This window comes from Gopherus flavomarginatus, chromosome 25, assembly GCF_025201925.1.
Source record: "Gopherus flavomarginatus isolate rGopFla2 chromosome 25, rGopFla2.mat.asm, whole genome shotgun sequence".
Taxonomy (NCBI): domain Eukaryota; kingdom Metazoa; phylum Chordata; order Testudines; family Testudinidae; genus Gopherus; species Gopherus flavomarginatus.
In genome coordinates this window covers 13677766-13694454 of record NC_066641.1, presented here as the reverse complement: position 1 = coordinate 13694454, position 16689 = coordinate 13677766, and the positions used below count along the sequence as shown (strand labels likewise).

At 64.4% G+C, this 16689-nt stretch overlaps 1 protein-coding gene across 3 annotated transcripts in view; it reads left to right on the top strand.

Annotated features, from left to right (window-relative positions):
* The window catches only part of HAP1 (huntingtin associated protein 1), a 34402-nt gene that overhangs the window by 5775 nt on the left and 11938 nt on the right, over positions 1-16689 (top strand). For 2 of the 3 annotated variants that reach the window (XM_050935216.1, XM_050935217.1), the window contains exon 1: positions 11485-11735. In XM_050935216.1, the coding sequence (XP_050791173.1) occupies positions 11588-11735 (148 nt within the window). In that variant the 5' untranslated portion in view covers positions 11485-11587. Of the gene's footprint in view, positions 1-2889; positions 2896-4231; positions 4510-6926; positions 7122-11484; positions 11736-16689 lie in introns of those variants that run through there. The other variant, XM_050935218.1, reaches the window with a different exon arrangement.

Here is a 16689-nt window from a genome sequence, read left to right as displayed (position 1 = left end):
GTGCTCAGGGGTGGGGACAGATCACACAGGCGTTGCGCTGTGGTGTCAGCAGGTGCAGGGCCGGGGCGGGGGGGCTAGGAATCGCGTCCGCCCCTCCCCCACTAGCCCCAGCTCTCGGGGATCTCGAAGCAGCTCAGGGCTCCCAGAAGGACGGACGCATCTCCTGGACAGGCCCAAGAATCACCCTGCCCCACTCCCAGCCTGGTAAACCAAAGCTTGAGAAGGCAAGAAGCCTTTACAGTGGCACACAGTGGAGCTGGGAATGGAACCCAGGAGTCCTGGCCGCCAAGATGCCCTTCTCCCTCACTAGCCCCTGCTCCCCTCCCAGTAGTGTGAATAGAACCCAGGAGTCCTGCCTCCCACCCTGCCTTGCTCTAACCACTAGGTTTCTGTGCAGGATTTCTGCATTGGGGCTGGGGCGGGGATGGCCCAACACTGAAATTAGCAGCCTCCCTTTGCCATCCTATGCTCCCCTCCCTTCTTGCCAGGGGCGAGGGGGGCTCCTCCCCTGGCAGTCGCTGCTCAGGCCATGTGGGCGCTGTGAAGGCAGCCGGCTCTGTGGGACATGGCCCTGATTCCCTGGATGGGGGGGGACGCCCCCATCCCGACAGGTCCTGCGCTGCCTGCCCCTTGGTGGCCAGAAGTGGGTGAAGCTGCTGCAGGGCCTTGGGAAGGGCCCTGGCCCCTATGGGTGGAGGGGGTGTGGTGCATCATGGGGGGGCAGGCTCTGTGCCAGGGCGGGCAGTGGCTCCCTTCAGGGCAGCCTTGAGGGCGGGAGGCTGAGTGGTTTTACTGCCTGTCCCGTGGTCCCTTTATGGCCGCAGACGGTGTGTTGGGGGAGCCGCCTTGCCTTGGCTCTGCGTGTCTCCGCACGTGATGTGGCAGGTGCCCATCCTGAACTGCCAGGGAAAGTGCAGCCGGCTGGACTTCGCTCCCGCCAGGGTGGGGCCTGGCTGGTCACAGCCGTCCTGCCCATAGGATGCAGGGGGAGAGTCAGCGTTTCTTCAGGCAGCCAGGCCTAGTGGGTAGAGCAAGAGGGAGCCTAGAGTCAGGGCTCCTGGGTTTGGTTCCCAGCTCTGGGAGAGGAGCAGCGTCCAGGGGTAGGAATGGGGGTGGGGGAGTCAGGCCTTCTGGGTTCTAGTCCCAGTTCTACCACTGACTGGCTGGGGCACAGCCCCTCTTTGCCTCAGTTTCCCTGTGTGGAAATCAGGCCTCTCCTGGGAGAGGGATGCCTGAGGGCAGCACACGGGGCCTCCCAAGTGATCTGGCTCCTTCCGGGCATTTCAGAGCCTCAGTGGGGAAGGCCAGACCGAGCTTGACCGGGCAAATGAAGCTGATGAGAAACACAAAACTGCAGCTGCAAATCCCAGGCTCCTTCTGGTCCCTGCAGAACCAACTCCCCTGCCCTGCCCACCAGGGCGAGACAAATCCCAGGTCATGCAGCGTCCTGGGAAGGGGGTTTGGAGCCTGGCAGCCCTGCACCGCTGCCCCTTTGGTCCCAGAGCCCAGCTCAGCCCAGCAGCTCTGCAGGGCCCATCAGACACCTTGTGCCCGGGACGCTCCTGATTGTGCACTGGGGCGGTGGGAGGAGAAAGGGTCCCATTAATGCCCGTGAGGGGCAGGCTCAGGTGCACCCAGGCTGTGGGGTAGCCCTGGATGCTGTCTCAGGTCTTGTGCTTTGATGGGGAGGGAACCGTTGTTCATCTGGGAAGTCGCCTGTATGCTAGGCTGGGAAATAGCAGGCGGCCCAGGCTGGGATCCCTGGGTTGGCAACAGCCTCCTGCCCCACATAGGGTGCTGCAGTGTTGAACCAGGGTCCTTTGGCACCACTGGAGCTTAAGGGGCCAGCTCCATTGTCTGGGCAACAGTAGTAGGCTGTTACCCTGTATGCTGAACAACCCATGAGGTGGATACAAGACGTATTTTACAAACATCCTATATGAGGAGCTGGGCTCTGTCCTTACTCGAGTTTGACACTGGTGTCTCTGTAGATCTGTGTGGCTGCACCAGGAGAATCAGGCCCTGTATCTCAGGACCCCGGTAGCGGTTTATCAGGCTTCTGATTAAATTAAGAGAGTTTAATGCAAATTGAGATTCACCCCCCACCCCCTTGACTGCTCCCCTCCCAACGCCCCCACTTGAGGGGTTTGTGTTTGGAGTCAGAGATTCTCGGCTTCAGCAACCCAGCCCCAGCTGGCTCCAGGCAGCAGGATCCCAGTGACCCCCTCCACCCCCGCCCCTTCCCAGAGTTAAATAATAACCCAGGGCAGCAGGCAAAGCACGTCCTGCCTGGCTCTGTTGCTAGGCTCTGGGCTGAGGGGGTTTAACGATTTGAATAACCGTGAGGGTTAATTTAACCCCTTCAGAGCCTCCTAGGCAGCTGTAGAGCTGCACATGGTCTCCCTAGATCCTGCGAGATGGCTTTCAGCTGAGACCTTAGGTGTGGTGTGAGTCCAGGACCTGTTATCCTGGCTCTGCCACAAGCCCTGGCCCCAGGCCGTGCCTCAGTTTCCCTGTCTGTATCCTGGGGATAATGAGGTGGGTCCATCCCTGCGGGGATGAGTTTGTTGATGGATAAGCAATAAAAGATGCTGCAGCATCCTGGAGTGCCCCCTCCCTGTGCAGTGTGTTCCTGCCTGGCTGCTCCTCCCCACCCCAGAGGTGGCTGCTTTTCAGTGCTGCTCTGTGTATGTAGGTGCAGGAGCTGCAGAGCATCATTGAAAGGGGGGGGGTGTAGATTTGCCCCCTAAACCTCCTCTTCCCCACTCAGCCCCCCTCCCCCACCAGCAGCCTGACCCTTCCCTGGCCCAGGGGACTCACCTTCAAAGGTGAGTGCCATTGTAATCTGGCACATGGGGTCACAGTGCAGCTCAGGTGTGACCTGGCCAGAAAGTGGTCAGGTGAGGGTCATGGCCCGGGTCCCCCCACCCCAGCTCCACAGCCCATGTGGGCGGCAGGGCGCCTTGGAGATATCCCCCCTGCAGAAGGTGTTGGTGTGAAAAAACACCAGCGGTTATTGGGAGGAACACGAATGGGAACACTTGCATGGGGATCAGAAATGAGAGATTTCTGCAGAGTTGCGACCCCCTGTAGGGTGTAGGGGGAGAGCCCAGGGCTGAGATAGCAATGGGGCTGCAGTTTGGGAGTGAGGGGCACTGGCAGAGCTGGGGGGAGCCCAGGCTGGGACAGCAGGGGGCTGCAGGTCAGGAGTGAGGGGCACCGGCAGAGCTGGGGGGAGCCCAGGCTGGGACAGCAGGGGGCTGCAGGTCAGGAGTGAGGGGCACCGGCAGGGCTGGGGGAGCCCAGGCTAGCAGGGGGCTGCGGGTCGGGAGGGGGGGGCACCGGCAGGGCTGGGGGGAGCCCAGGCTGGGCTAGCAGGGGCTGCGGGTCGGGAGTGAGGGGCACCGGCAGAGCAGTGGGGAGCCCAGGCTGGGCTAGCAGGGGCTGCGGGTCGGGAGTGAGGGGCACCGGCAGAGCAGTGGGGAGCCCAGGCTGGGCTAGCAGGGGCTGCGGGTCGGGAGTGAGGGGCACCGGCAGGGCTGGGGGGAGCCCAGGCTGGGCTAGCAGGGGCTGTGGGTCGGGAGTGAGGGGCACCGGCAGGGCTGGGGGGAGCCCAGGCTGGGCTAGCAGGGGCTGCGGGTCGGGAGTGAGGGGCACCGGCAGAGCAGTGGGGAGCCCAGGCTGGGCTAGCAGGGGGCTGCGGGATGGGGGTCACCAAGGCGACACGCAGGCCGCACCCTGGTATCTAACTGGGCTCCTCACTCCGGCTCTTCGAACTCACCTGCTCTGCCCCCCCCGCCCCCCCCCGCTGAGCCTGCAGCCCCTGGCGCCCTCTGGTGGCCAATTCATCTCATCGCTGCTGCTCTAACTGCCATGGGGGGCACCCCCCATCTCCCCTCACCTCCAGATGAAACCGTCTCTGATCCCCCCGGGCTGCCCCACACTCAGCCTCCTCCAGTCCCAGTGGGACCCTTGGGCCAGGGGCTGTGCCCAGAGCCTGCTTCAGGGTGTGCAGGAGCCCTGGGCCCTGGCTCTGAGTGGGGGTCACTCCTGGGGCGCGCCCGGCTCGTGGGCTTCCGGACAGCTGGCCCGATGCTGCCCGACTGGGCACAGGGGGATGCCAGGGCTGTGGGAGCAACACAGAGACATGTGTGTCCAGAGCATGTGGCCAGGTCGTGGGGTCCACCCCGTCCTCCATGGCTCCCCCTAACACCCAACTCTTTCTCCCCAGGTGTGGGACGGAGACGGGACCTTGGGACTGGCCCGGTCCCCATCGCAGCTTCCTGAAGCAGGGGGTGGTGCCACGCTCCCCACATGGCAGCTGGGTGTCCCCCGTAACGCCAGTCAAACTGGACGCCTCGGGCCCACGTGAGACACCCTCAAGCCAGAGCCCACCCGCCCACCACTCCCAGCCCAGCAGGGACTCACCAGCAGCATCCCTGCACCATGCTGGCCAGGGGCCGAAAGGATCGGCTGTGGGCAGATACCACGATGCCACCACCATCACCGGTGGGTCCAGCTGGGACCCGGGGGCACTGGGGTGACCACACAGGGGGAGCTGGGCTGGGCTATGGGGGGGCTGAGCAGGGGTGGGTCTGAGGGCTGCAGAGTTCACAGCAGGGGATGGAGGGGCTGGGACCCCACCCTCCAGGGCACTGGGGCTCCTGTCTGGGGGGATCCCGTCCAGCGTGCCACACGAGAAGGACCCGAGCGCCACCGGCCAGTCCCTGCTGCCAGCACAGGACCACCAGCCTGTCAGGGAGATGGGTGCCCAGGGGCAGGTGACCCCAGAGCGTGCCCAGGGCCTGGCCAGGCTGCTGTCCTGCCACCCCCCCCCCACTTCTCCTTGGAGATTTTCTCCTCTACCGGGGCCATTGCCAGCAGGTGGTGGCAGGACCTTTCCCGTGGAGCCGGGGGGTGGGGGCAGGGCTGGGACAGGGGAACCTGGGCACCCGGGAGCCTCCGTGCCCTGCCTCCAGCGGCTGCTCGTCCTGTGCACCCACAGCCAAAGAGAGGCAGAAGCCAGACGGACTCAGGGCAGCCGGGCAATCAAGGGGTCACCGGCTCCAATCTGCCCCGAGGACGGGGGACTGGCTGGCTCAGGGCGGGGGGGGACGGACATGGGGCTTTCCCCTGAAGGGGTCACCGGCTCCAATCTGCCCTGAGGACAGGGGACTGGCTGGTTCGGGGTGGGGGGGGACATGGGGCCTTTCCCCTCGAGGGGTCACCGGCTCCAATCTGCCCTGAGGACGGGGGACTGGCTGGCTCGGGGAGGGGGATCGGCATGGGCTCTGTCCCCGCTAGGTGTCGCGGGCGCTGGTCTCGCCCCGGGCAGGAACTGGAGGTTGCTGCCCCCGGTGGGAGGAGGGACCCGAGCGAGGAGACACCCGGTGGGAGGCTCTCGTGGGTCCCAAACGTGGACGGTTCTGCTCTCTGAGTGGAGCCTGCGCCCTGGGGCCTGACCGGGGCCTCTGGCTGCTGCCAGAATATAAATGGTTAATCACAGTGACCCGGGCTCTGCTCCCGGAGGGGTCAACGGCTCCCTCTGGCACCTGGGGAAGTCACCTCAACTCTCTGTGCAGCCCCTGCTAGCCCCCCCCGGGTACCTCCCCCATGTAGCTCTGCTGGTGCCCCTCACTCCCGATCCGCAGCCCCTGCTAGTCCCCCCCGGGTACCGCCCCCCCGTGTAGCTCTGCTGGTGCCCCTCACTCCCGATCCGCAGCCCCTGCTAGTCCCCCCCGGGTACTGCCCCCCCCCCATAGCTCTGCTGCTGCCCCTCACTCCCGATCCGCAGCCCCCCCCGGGTCCGCCCCCCGTGTAGCTCTGCTGCTGCCCCTCACTCCCGATCCGCAGCCCCTGCTAGTCCCCCCCGGGTACCCCCCCCCGTGTAGCTCTGCTGCTGCCCCTCACTCCCGATCCGCAGCCCCCCCCCCCGGGTACCTCCCCCATGTAGCTCTGCTGGTGCCCCTCACTCCCGATTCGCAGCCCCTGCTAGCCCACCCCGGGTACCACTCCCCCTGTAGCTCTGCTGGTGCCCCTCACTCCCAATCCGCAGCCCCTGTTAGCCCACCCCGGGTACCGCGCCCCACCCCCCATGTAGCTCTGCTGGTGCCCCTCACTCCTGATCCGCAGCCCCTGCTAGCCCACCCCGGGTACCGCCCCCCCCCGTGTAGCTCTGCTGGTGCCCCTCACTCCCAATCCGCAGCCCCTGCTAGCCCCCCCCGGGTACCGCCCCCCCCCGTGTAGCTCTGCTGGTGCCCCTCGCTCCCGATCCGCAGCCCCTGCTAGCCCACCCCAGGTACTGCCCCCCCGTAACTCTGCTGGTGCCCCTCACTCCCGATCCGCAGCCCCTGCTAGCCCCCCCAGGTACCGCCCCCCCTGTGTAGCTCTGCTGGTGCCCCTCACTCCTGACCCGCAGCCCCTGCTAGCCCCCCCCGGGTACCCCCTGCAGCTCTGCTGATGCCCCTCTCTCCCGACCCGCAGTCCCTGCTAGCCCACCCCGGGTACCCCCCAACACTGCTCTGCTGATGCCCCTCACTCCCGACCCGCAGTCCCTGCTAGCCCACCCCGGGTACCCCCCAACACTGCTCTGCTGATGCCCCTCACTCCTGATCCGCAGCCCCTGCTATCCTAGCTCCAAGTGTCCCCGCTGCAGCTCTGCTGATGCCCCTCACTCCTGACCCGCAGCCCCTGCTAGCCCAGCCCTGGGCTCCCCCCAAGCCCTGAGAATCCCCAACCCCACAGACCTGCCGGTGCTTCCCAATCCCGACCCACACCGCCTGCTATCCCAGTCCTGGGCTCCCTGTGCCCCACAGCCCTGCCAGTGCCCCTCAATCTGCCCCACAGCTGTCCCTCCTCCTAGCCCAGGCCTCCCACCCAGCTCCACCCCCTCCCCACCTCACTGCCCCCCGTTCCTCTCCCCCCAGACCTGTGTAGCTGCGGTAATGTCCCCGAGGTGGAGATCATCAGCCTGCTGGGGGAGCAGCTACCCCACTACACCCTGCGGGCCGACACGCTCTTCGGGTACGAACACGACGACTGGCTGCACACGCCCCTGCTGCCCCCCGAGGCGCCCACCCCCCTGACGCCCCAGCAGATTGAGGAGACCATGAAGTACTTCCGTGAGTGCCAGTGGGGGGAGCTGGGTACTGGGGGTCCCACTGGGGGGCAGAGGTGCTGAACCAGGGCAGGGGGCCGGGCTCGGGGGTGCCCCCTCCCGGGCCAGCCCCACAGGGCTAGGGGGCAGCTTCCCCCCATGCCCAGGACACAAGAGCCATGCGGGAGTTAATTGCAACTAATGAGGTTGCCCGGGTGCAGTGGGGGGATTTCCAGGCCCAGAATCTCTTAGAGCTGCAGCCTCCGTCCTCTCTCAGTGACCCCCACACTGCGGGCTGGGATCGGGGGCTGCTCAGAGCGTGAGGGGGGTTTACAAGGAGGGGACAGCAAGGACGGTTAGGAGGAGCCTCGGTGCACCCCCCACTCCCTCTGCCCCCGGTTAGGTAGGGGCTGGTGGCCTTTCCCTCCAGGCTCAGGCCTCCCCATGGGACCCAGGCCACCACCAGCTGGTGCCAAACGTGTCTTGCCTCCCATGGGGCGCCTGGCTGCTGTGCGGGCCCCACACCCTGCACCCACTCCAGTTCCATTCGGGGCTCAGGGCAGAGCCCTGGGGCCGAGGTTTGGGGCGTGGTTCCCCACTCAGTGTCACCTCCGCCTGGCCTGAACTGGTAAGAGCTGCCCCCCCCCCTGCAGCCCTCTGGGGGACCCCCAGCTCTGCCACCCGCAGGCGGGACCTCCAGCTCCGCTGCCCTCTGGGGGACCCCCAGCTCCGCCACCCTCTGGGGGACCCCCAGCTCCGCCGCCCACAGGCGGGACCCCCAGCTCTGCCACCCTCTGGGGGACCCTCAGCTCCGCTGCCCGCAGGCGGGACCCCCAGCTGCTGGAGTCCTGGAGCAGCCCATGCACAGAGGAGCTGGAACTCCGGGACCAGGACGTACATTCACAGAGCCCTCATTCTCGGGGGGAGGGGGACTTATGACCTTTGACCCCTTGGGATTGGCAAAGTTGGGGGGCCAGGAAAGGAAGCACCATGGGGCCAGGTGGCTCCCCCTCCCTGGGGGCTTTGGGGTCAGAGGTTCCATATGGGGCACAGACAGGATTAGCTCTGGTTCGTTTGTGATTATTGTCCACGTGTTGCAAGAGCAAAGGGGGAGGGGGCAGATTAGAGCGGGGTGGGGGTGACAGGGAGGGAATTACGGGGAGACAGGGACTGTAGGTGGGAGGGAGGAGGAGGTCTAGGTGGGGTGAGGAGAGAGTATAAATGGGCCACTGGGAACTTAGCCAAGTTTGCCGAGTCCCACCGGGCCCTCTCCGGTAAGGGACCTCGTGCAGATGGCAGCAGCCCCACCCCTCTGGGACACCCCAGACCAAGGGGCATAGCTGCCTGCGTGTCTCTGACCCCCCCCCGCCGCGTCGGTCCATGTGTGCTGGGGGCGGCAGGGGGAGGGGGTGCTGGCTCCTCTCCTTGATCCCGCGTCCTGGCCCATTAAGCTGCCATCGAAACGAGCCCCATGTAATCTGATTGTGGGACCTAAACCGAGGAGCAAATCCCTGCGGCGGGGGGAGGGGGGGTGGGATTAGGCAGAGGCTGCGTCTCCTGCCCTGCTGCAGGGAGCCTCAGCCCAGCTTCCCCTGGCCACGAGTGCAAACCCGCTGGGCGCCTGGCCCTGGATCCGCCCTGGGGGCTCCCTGCGCCTTGGGGGGAAGGGTCTGGCTGCTTGGTCTGTGCCCAGGAGGGAGGCTCGCTCGTGGAAACGGGCTTCACAGACACTCGCTGAACCTAGCCAGTCATGGGATGGTCTAGTGGTTAGAGCAAAGCGGCTGGGTGCCAGTCCTGGCTGGGGGAGGGGAGTGGGGGCTAGGGGTGGGCTGGAAGCCATAGGTTCCCTCCGTGGCCAAGTCACTTTGCTAGGTTGCCTTATGCCTCGGTTTCTCTTTGGTTCAGAGCGTTAATTCTGGGAGTGGCGGGACTCTGGGGTGAAGGGCAGGAGCAATCCAGCCTCGGTGCTGGGTGGGTTCCTGGGCCGGTTTCCCTGCCCTGAGACTCAGCAAGAGGGAGTGCAGCGGGCGTGGGGGGTCCGTGTGACCAGCTCTGTGACGGGAGCTGGCCCATTGTTCATTGTCTCACTGGATTTGCTTGCGTCCCCTGCCCGTGCCCCATTGGACCCCCCCCGTGGTGCTTGCGTCCCCTGCCCGTGCTCCATTGGACCCCCCCGTGGTGCTTGCAACCCCTGCTAGTGCAGTTTCCCCCCTGCACCTCGTCCATTATTAAAGCACCATCATAAATTATTCAAGTCTCCCTCTGCTTGGGCCTCGTTGCTGCCTTCACCCAACGGTGCTTATGGCAGAGCTGCCAAGGGAGCCAGACCAGTTACAGCTGCCAGCCAGCCAGGGGATGTGGGGCACCATGGGCACAGACAGCGCGTGGCCTGGGGCCTGCCTATGGGACTCTCCGTGCCGGCTGGAGCAGCGCCGTCACAGGTCCCCAGCTCTGAGCATAGCAGCGAGCAGATGGGCTGTGCAGGGTTCCCGCCCCCCGCCCCAGGTGACAGCACCTCCCTCAGCACCAAGGGGCGTCTCAGGACTAAGGAAATTCCCACCCAAAAAGCTTGGTCCCACCTGAGCTGAGGCTGGGAGCTGAGGGCTGGTTTGTAGCATCGCTGCTCTGGGGCTGGAGCTCGTGAGACAGGCCCGGATTCAAACCATTGCAGCTGAGAAGAACCTGAGTGGTAGGAAATCAGGGACTTGTCTGGGCCAGGTCACAGGACCCCCCAACTCCCAGAGTGCACGTGGCACATTTGGGGTAAAGATGGGAGGTCCTCCCATTGCCTCTCAGCATGGACCTCCCCTGCTACCTGCCCCGTGTGGCCCCTGCTGCCCCCAGCCCACCACCTCGATGGACTAGGCCAGGGGCAGGCAGCCTATGGCCCAGGTGCCGAAGGCGGCTTGCAAGCTGATTTTCAATGGCACTCACACTGCCCAGGTCCTGGCCACCAGTCCTGGGGGCTCTGCATTTTAATTCAATTTTAAACTAAGCTTCTGAAACATTTTAAAAGCCTTATTTACTTTACGTACAACAATAGTTTAGTTCTATATTATAGACTTATAGAAAGAGACCTTCTAAAAACATTAACATGTATTACCCGCCCGCGAAACCTTAAATCAGAGTGAATAAATGAAGACTTGGCACAGCACTTCTGAAAGGTTGCCAGCCCCTGGACTAGAGTTCCCCACCCACCTCCCTTTGTGGGGAGAGACCCCTATGCTCCAAGTACTGGCTGGAGACCTGTGCACGGGCCCCAGACTCCCCCAGCACCTCCCACCCTCACAGGCTTCCCCGTCCCACCTCAAGGCTGCAGGTTTGGGCAGGTGAGGAGCTCTGCTCCCGGGGTGCAGCCGATGCGGCAGGTGGGCTGAGAATCAGCCCCAAGTGCCCTGGTTCATTAGGTGCGTACTGGGCAGGGATGGGGGAGCTGCTGTCATGCAGCTCCAGGCGGTGGGGGGGTGCAGATGCCGGGCAGCAGGACTGTCAGCCCCACAGGGCCATGCTTCCCCCTTTCTGACACCAGCCGTCAGCTTCTGTCTGTGTCCCGCCAAAGCAACAACTCGGAGCCCCCACCTGCACAGGGACCCACCTGCAGGGTCTGGCCCGGGATTCCCCCTCCTCTTGGCATGGAGTAGGGGTGGGCTCAGCAGACATCCCTGAGCACTGGGGAACCATCCAGGAAGCAGGACCCCCTGAGCCCCTGGTCCCTCCTGTGGGGCCAGAAGAGGAGTCCGGTCAGGGTCAGATTTTCAAACAGCTCCAGGCCGATCCCTCAGTCCGCAGAGCCCTCCAATCTGGGGACCTTTCACAGCCTGGCCTTGGGGAGGGCAGCCCCTGCCCCCTCCCTGCCCCTGGCTCCCAGGGGACGCCTGCGGCTGCACTGGCCTCCAGGGGCTGGCGCTGCAGCAGGGGATCCTTGTCCAGTCGGCATATGGGGGGGGGGGCCAGCTCCTGCCCCCCCCAAAGAGGGGCTGCTCCGAGCCAGGTGTCACTGCAGAAGGATGCAGCTGCAGAACAACGGGCTTCTGTCAGAGCTGATCCATTCTGCAGGGAAGGGGGGGGAGCTCCTACTGGCCCCCCCATAGCCACTCCCACAGATGCAGGCTTAACCCCAGCATTGCCCCCCCATCCGTGAGCCTTTTATCCCCAGCAGTGCCTGTGTCTCTCTAAACAGGACACCCTCCCTTTCCATGTAGATGGTCTAGTCTGTGCTCCCCCCCCTTTCGGCTTGAATGAGATGTGCCCAGCCAGGTGCAGAAACAAGGGAGACCCTATAAATAGGGGTAGGCAGAGCAGTGGGGGGACCATTGCCAGGGAGCAGGAGCAGGAGCAGGAGCAGGGGCAGGGGCAGGGGCAGGGGCAGGGAGCTGGGCTGGGCTGGGCTGGGCTGGGCTGGCTGACACACACCCCCAGCCCCCCCTTGCACAGCTGCTCTTGCTAACAGGCTGCTGCACCCCTTTGCTCCGGGAGCTGGGGCTTGGCTGCATGTTTCCCCCTGCGCTGTGCGAGGGTGGGGGGCTCCGCGGGCCCCAGGCCATGGAGTTCTGGAGCAGCCCTGCAGCCTACGATGAGGTGCCCGGGAGCCCGGCTCTGGACAGCCCCGTGGATCTGATCGCTAACGAGCTGGAGGAAGGTGGGAGCCGGGGCGAGTTGGGGGTGGTGGGAGCATTGACCTTCAGAGCCCCCGTCGTGCTCTGCGGTGATCCTGCCCTGCTGTATGTAACCCCCCAGCTTGGCTACAGTTAAATCCCCCAGGCCCCATCCCGGGGGCTGTGCCGTGTGCTTTGCCCTGGCCAGGGTGGCTGCAGCTTGCCCCTCCGGCGTGGCTGGGCCTGCCCGGGTGATGTGCTGGGGTGAGTGCCTGGTCGTGCTGCGTGGATGGTTTGTCTGGTGCCTGGATTTCTCCCGCTGTGAGTTTGCGGTGGCCCTGGTGCGCCTGGCCCCATGGGCAGTGTGTTCACGGGGTGGCTGCCCGCTGCTCGCCCGCCACTATTGGCTTCCAGCCTCGCCTGGAGGGAAGCGCCTCGGTGGCTCAGCTGTGCCGTGCCAGAGCCCCTCGGGGTGGGGTGCCCCCTGTTGCTCTCCCCTTGTGGGGCAGCTTCCTGGGCTGGAGCCATCTCTCATAGAGCAGGTGCTGCAGGCATGGAGCGGGTCTGAGAGCCTCTGAACTGCTCTGGGCGTCTGCCCTCCCCAGGCAGGAGGCTGCTCCGGTTCGTTGTCGCCTCGTCTTCCGCCGGATGCTATTGGGCTCTTTCTTCTGGTAGAGGTGGGTGGCAAGTGGGGTCCATCCGGCCTAGCTGCTGCTTCCCCAAGGGTTTGGGCTGGCAGTGATGCCTGGGCAGTGCCCCCTGCATCTGTCCAGGGCTGCTGGCTGCAGGGTGGGCACCGTGTCGTCCGGGCGAGGTGTGTGTGGCACCGACTGGCCCTAGAGAGTAGCAGGGGCTGTGGGCCGCCCTCCAGCCGAAGGCTCCCCCTCCCGGGGAGTGCCAGGTTTTCCCAGACCCTTCTCCGATAAGGCTGGGGGGCCCCTTCCTGGTGCTGGCACTGGCAGCCCAGCTGGAAATGTTGGGGGGGATGCAGGATGCACTCACATTCCCACTCCAGCCACCTGGCTGGGAGGCTGGCATCATGTGGGGCCCAGCCGCTGCCCTGGTCCCCCCTCTGGCTCACTGCAGGGTGGCTGTTGGGGGGTCACGGGGCCTGGGGTGGAAGGCCCCTGGGTCCCGACTGCTGAGGGGCTCAGGGGTGGGGTGAGTGGGGGGAAATGTGCTGTCAGGATGACGCGGTGAATGCAGAGCTCTGAGCTGGCGCCCTAGACCCTTGGCTGGGGGGCTACAGTGGTATCTCCATGACCCCAAGGAGGAAGATCGTCCTTCCCCCAAGAGCGCAGGCCCAGGGGCTCCTTGGGGGTGTGGATTGGCTGAGAGCTGGAGGAGCAGTGGGGGAGAGAGCAGCTGATCTTGACATGGCTGCGGGGGCAGGGCTGGAGTTGGGGGGGCAGGGTGCAGCCAGGGGATGGGGCTCGGTATCCGACTTTTCGCATTCCCAAGCCTGATGGTTTTCTCTTGCCAAATAATGGCTGACAAGCGAATCTATCCCCAGGGGCTGGGTCCCCTGGGGCTCCCACTGCTGGGGCAGGCACCCACCCTATGCCTGGCCCATTCCCGATCTGGGGGGTGGGTCTGTATCTTGCCACACAGCCTGCAGACCCCAGCAGCAGCCCATGGCCCGTCACTTATGCCTTAACGAAGTTCATGCTCTAATTATTTCCAATTATGGTTCAGCAGCCTGACAAGGTGCTGGGGGGTCTGCTGCAGAGACTGAGGCCCTGTTGGGCGAGGGGGCCGCCCTCTTGGATCCTGCCCCCGCCCGCCATGCGGACGTGCCAGCCTGCACGCGGGCCGGGTGTCGGGAGCAGGGCGCGGTGCCCGCGGGGGCGGGGATGGGGGCGCCGCGTTGCGGGATTAGCCAGGTTGTTGACAAGACAGCAGCTGGGTGGAATGAGACAGGCTTTTCTGAGGGTCAGCGGGGGTGGGCATCAGGGGGTGTGGGGGCATTGCTATGGCAACGCGCCGTCATTACGTCACCGCTGACCAGGGCAACGTAATGGGATTTGTGGGATCTCTGAGCTTCTCCTGCTAACCCATTTTAGAGGCACCCCGGGCCCTGTGTCAGCCGGGCTTAGCTGGGTTTAGTGCTCTGGGCGGAGAGATTGCTTGCTGATCCTCTCACCCCTCCCAGGCAGAGTCCCTGCTCAACAGGTGGGGAAACCGAGGCACGCAGCTGGGATGCTTTGTCTCCACGGTCTGCTTGGCAAGTCAGTGATAACCTTTCAAATGGAACCCAGGAGTCCTGGCTCCCAGTGCCCCTTCTGGAACCACTAGAGCCCCCATGCCCCTTTCAGAGCCAGGGATAGAACCCAAGAGTCCTGGCTCCCAGCGCCCCTCCTGGAACCACTAGAGCCCCCATGTTCCTTTCAGAGCCGGAGATAGAACCCAGGAGTCCTGGCTCCCAGCGCCCCTCCTGGAACCACTAGAGCCCCCATGTCCCTTTCAGAGCCAGGGATAGAACCCAAGAGTCCTGGCTCCCAGCGCCCCTCCTGGAACCACTAGAGCCCACATCCCTTTCAGAGCCGGAGATAGAACCCAGGAGTCCTGGCTCCCAGCGCCCCTCCTGGAACCACTAGAGCCCCCATGTTCCTTTCAGAGCCGGGGATAGAACCCAGGAGTCCTGGCTCCCAGCGCCCCTCCTGGAACCACTAGAGTCCCCATGTTCCTTTCAGAGCCGGAGATAGAACCCAGGAGTCCTGGCTCCCAGCGCCCCTCCTGGAACCACTAGAGCCCACATCCCTTTCAGAGCCGGGGATAGAACCCAGGAGTCCTGGCTCCAATGCCCCTTGGTGGGGCGCCTCCTGTTTCTCTAGCTCCTCCCTCAGGAGCCCAACATGCGCCCTGGCAGGTTTTCCTGGCGGTGTCAGCAGAGCTAGTGCTGGTGGGTCAGAGCCCCCGGCCCCTCGCCATGGTGCAGGCCCCTTCTGCTTGCCTGCCTCTCTGGGGCGTCTCTCCCCTGCGCCTGGCTGTGTCCAGCCTCCTTGCTGCTGCTTAGGAAGGTCCTGAGGACACGTTGGCTCCACTTAATGTCAGCATGGCAGGCAGTGACTGTTGCTTAGGCAACCTGCCCACGTCTGCCTGGGCCCGTGGCAGCTTGCAGGGCTGGTGCTCGGCTGGCACCTCTCTGCTCTGCAGCAGCTTGGGGGGCTGGGGGCTCAGGGCAGCAGGTGTCAGGGATGGCGGCAAGCACAGGCCAGAAAGGGGCCGATCGGCCTGGCTGGCTCGTGCTGAGATCCAGCGGGGTGTAGCCGAGGGGGTCTCTAATGGGGGGCTATGCCAGGAATTGGTCTGGCTGGCTGGGAGATTGGGCCGTTCTGTGGTGCTGCAGGATAGGGAGAGGTGGATCTCTGGGTAGGGAGGGTGGGGAGAGCTGGGGACTGGGAGCCAGGACTCCTGGGTTCAACTCCTGGCTGCTGATTCTGTTCCCTTGGGCAAGTCCAATTCCCTGCTTGGTGCCTCAGTTTCTCCATGCACAGAGCAGGGACAATCCTGACCCAGCCCCCAGAGAGAGGAGCCTCCCGAACTCTGTGTGAGGTCTGGGAGATCCCATGATGGCTGGCGCTGGAGCAGAGCTGGGGGAGGTGCTTGCTGGGGAACAGGTTTGTGTCCCGTGCGGTTGAGGGGAGGCTGTGGGGCCTGCTCCCTGCCTCAGTTACCCTTTGGCCTCTGCTCCAGCCTCTCTGTGAGCCTGGCACTCCCTCGAGAGTTGGGACCCTCTGCAGGCCAGGCAGTGGGAGCTTTGCAAGCAGCTGGGCGTGTAGAGTCCTGCCTGGCGTTCCCGGCTTGCCTGGCAGATGGGGTGATGTGGGACAAACTCCTGAATATCGGGATGGTCCTGATTTTATCGGGACGCCTGGTCCCCCTACTGGCAGAGCAGGCCGGGTGAGCGCCCATGGGGCTGGCACAGAGCAGCGAGCATCCCTCTAGCTGCAGGGGCCCTCTGGGGTGGGGGAGCTGGGCCGTTGGCTGGGAACTGGCTGTCTGTGTCCATTTGCACCCATCCCACTGGTCTGGCAATGGAGCTGGCCTGAGACCTGCCAAAGCTCATTGCACTAGAGAGCTGAGCCGGGTTGGAACCCAGGTGAGGTCTCCTGGCTGCCCCTGCCCCTGGCTCCGTCCGGGGAGAAACGAGGGCGACTGATCTCCTGGGGGATGGGGCAGGCGGGAGACGGATGGGAAGTGGCGTGGCCTGGGGAGCCTGGCAGTGCTATAAATAGAGGCTAGTGGAGCCGAGCAGTTTCCGGCCTGGCCCTGTGCCGGGATGTCGCTTCCAATCCCGTCTCCGCGGCCTGGATTTTTCCATTCCCTCCAGCCCCACTGAGCTCGGTCTGACCGATGTCCCGCAGGGGGGCCTGACACCCCAGCTGAGCGCAGCATCCGGAGTGTGTGTGTGGATGGCGGGGGGAACCAACCAAGCTCCACCAGTGAAGTGTGTGTAGGGGAAGAACATTGAGGGGGGCAGGAGGTTCTATTTAACTTTGGGCTTTGCTGAGGCCTTGGCAGGTGGCTCCTGCCATGACCCCTCTGCTCAGCTACCTGCCCATGGGGGACCCATCTCCTTAACACCCCCCCCCACCCCAAGTCAGCGGCATCAGGGTGTGAGGGGTTAGATCCTTGTACAAGCATCTGTCTTAATCTGCGACGGAGGTTCCTAGTAGCCACATCTAACATCTGTTCCCTGCCAAGCTCTTGGTCTCCCTTGCAGCAGTGAGTTCCACAGGCAAACTGTGCATTGCACAAATAACATGCTCCCTCTCTTCAGTTACAAATGGACTCTGGCCCCCATCCCCATGGTGTGTGAGCACAGCACAATCTTCATTGCATTTATCCTCTCAGACCCTGCCCTGTTATCCACATTGTACAGATGGGGAACTGAGGCACAGAGAGGTGAAGTGTCTGGACCAAGCACACACGGCCCTGTGGCAGAGCAGGGACTCGAACCTGGTCCCCAATCAGTGCCCTAACCACTGCACCACC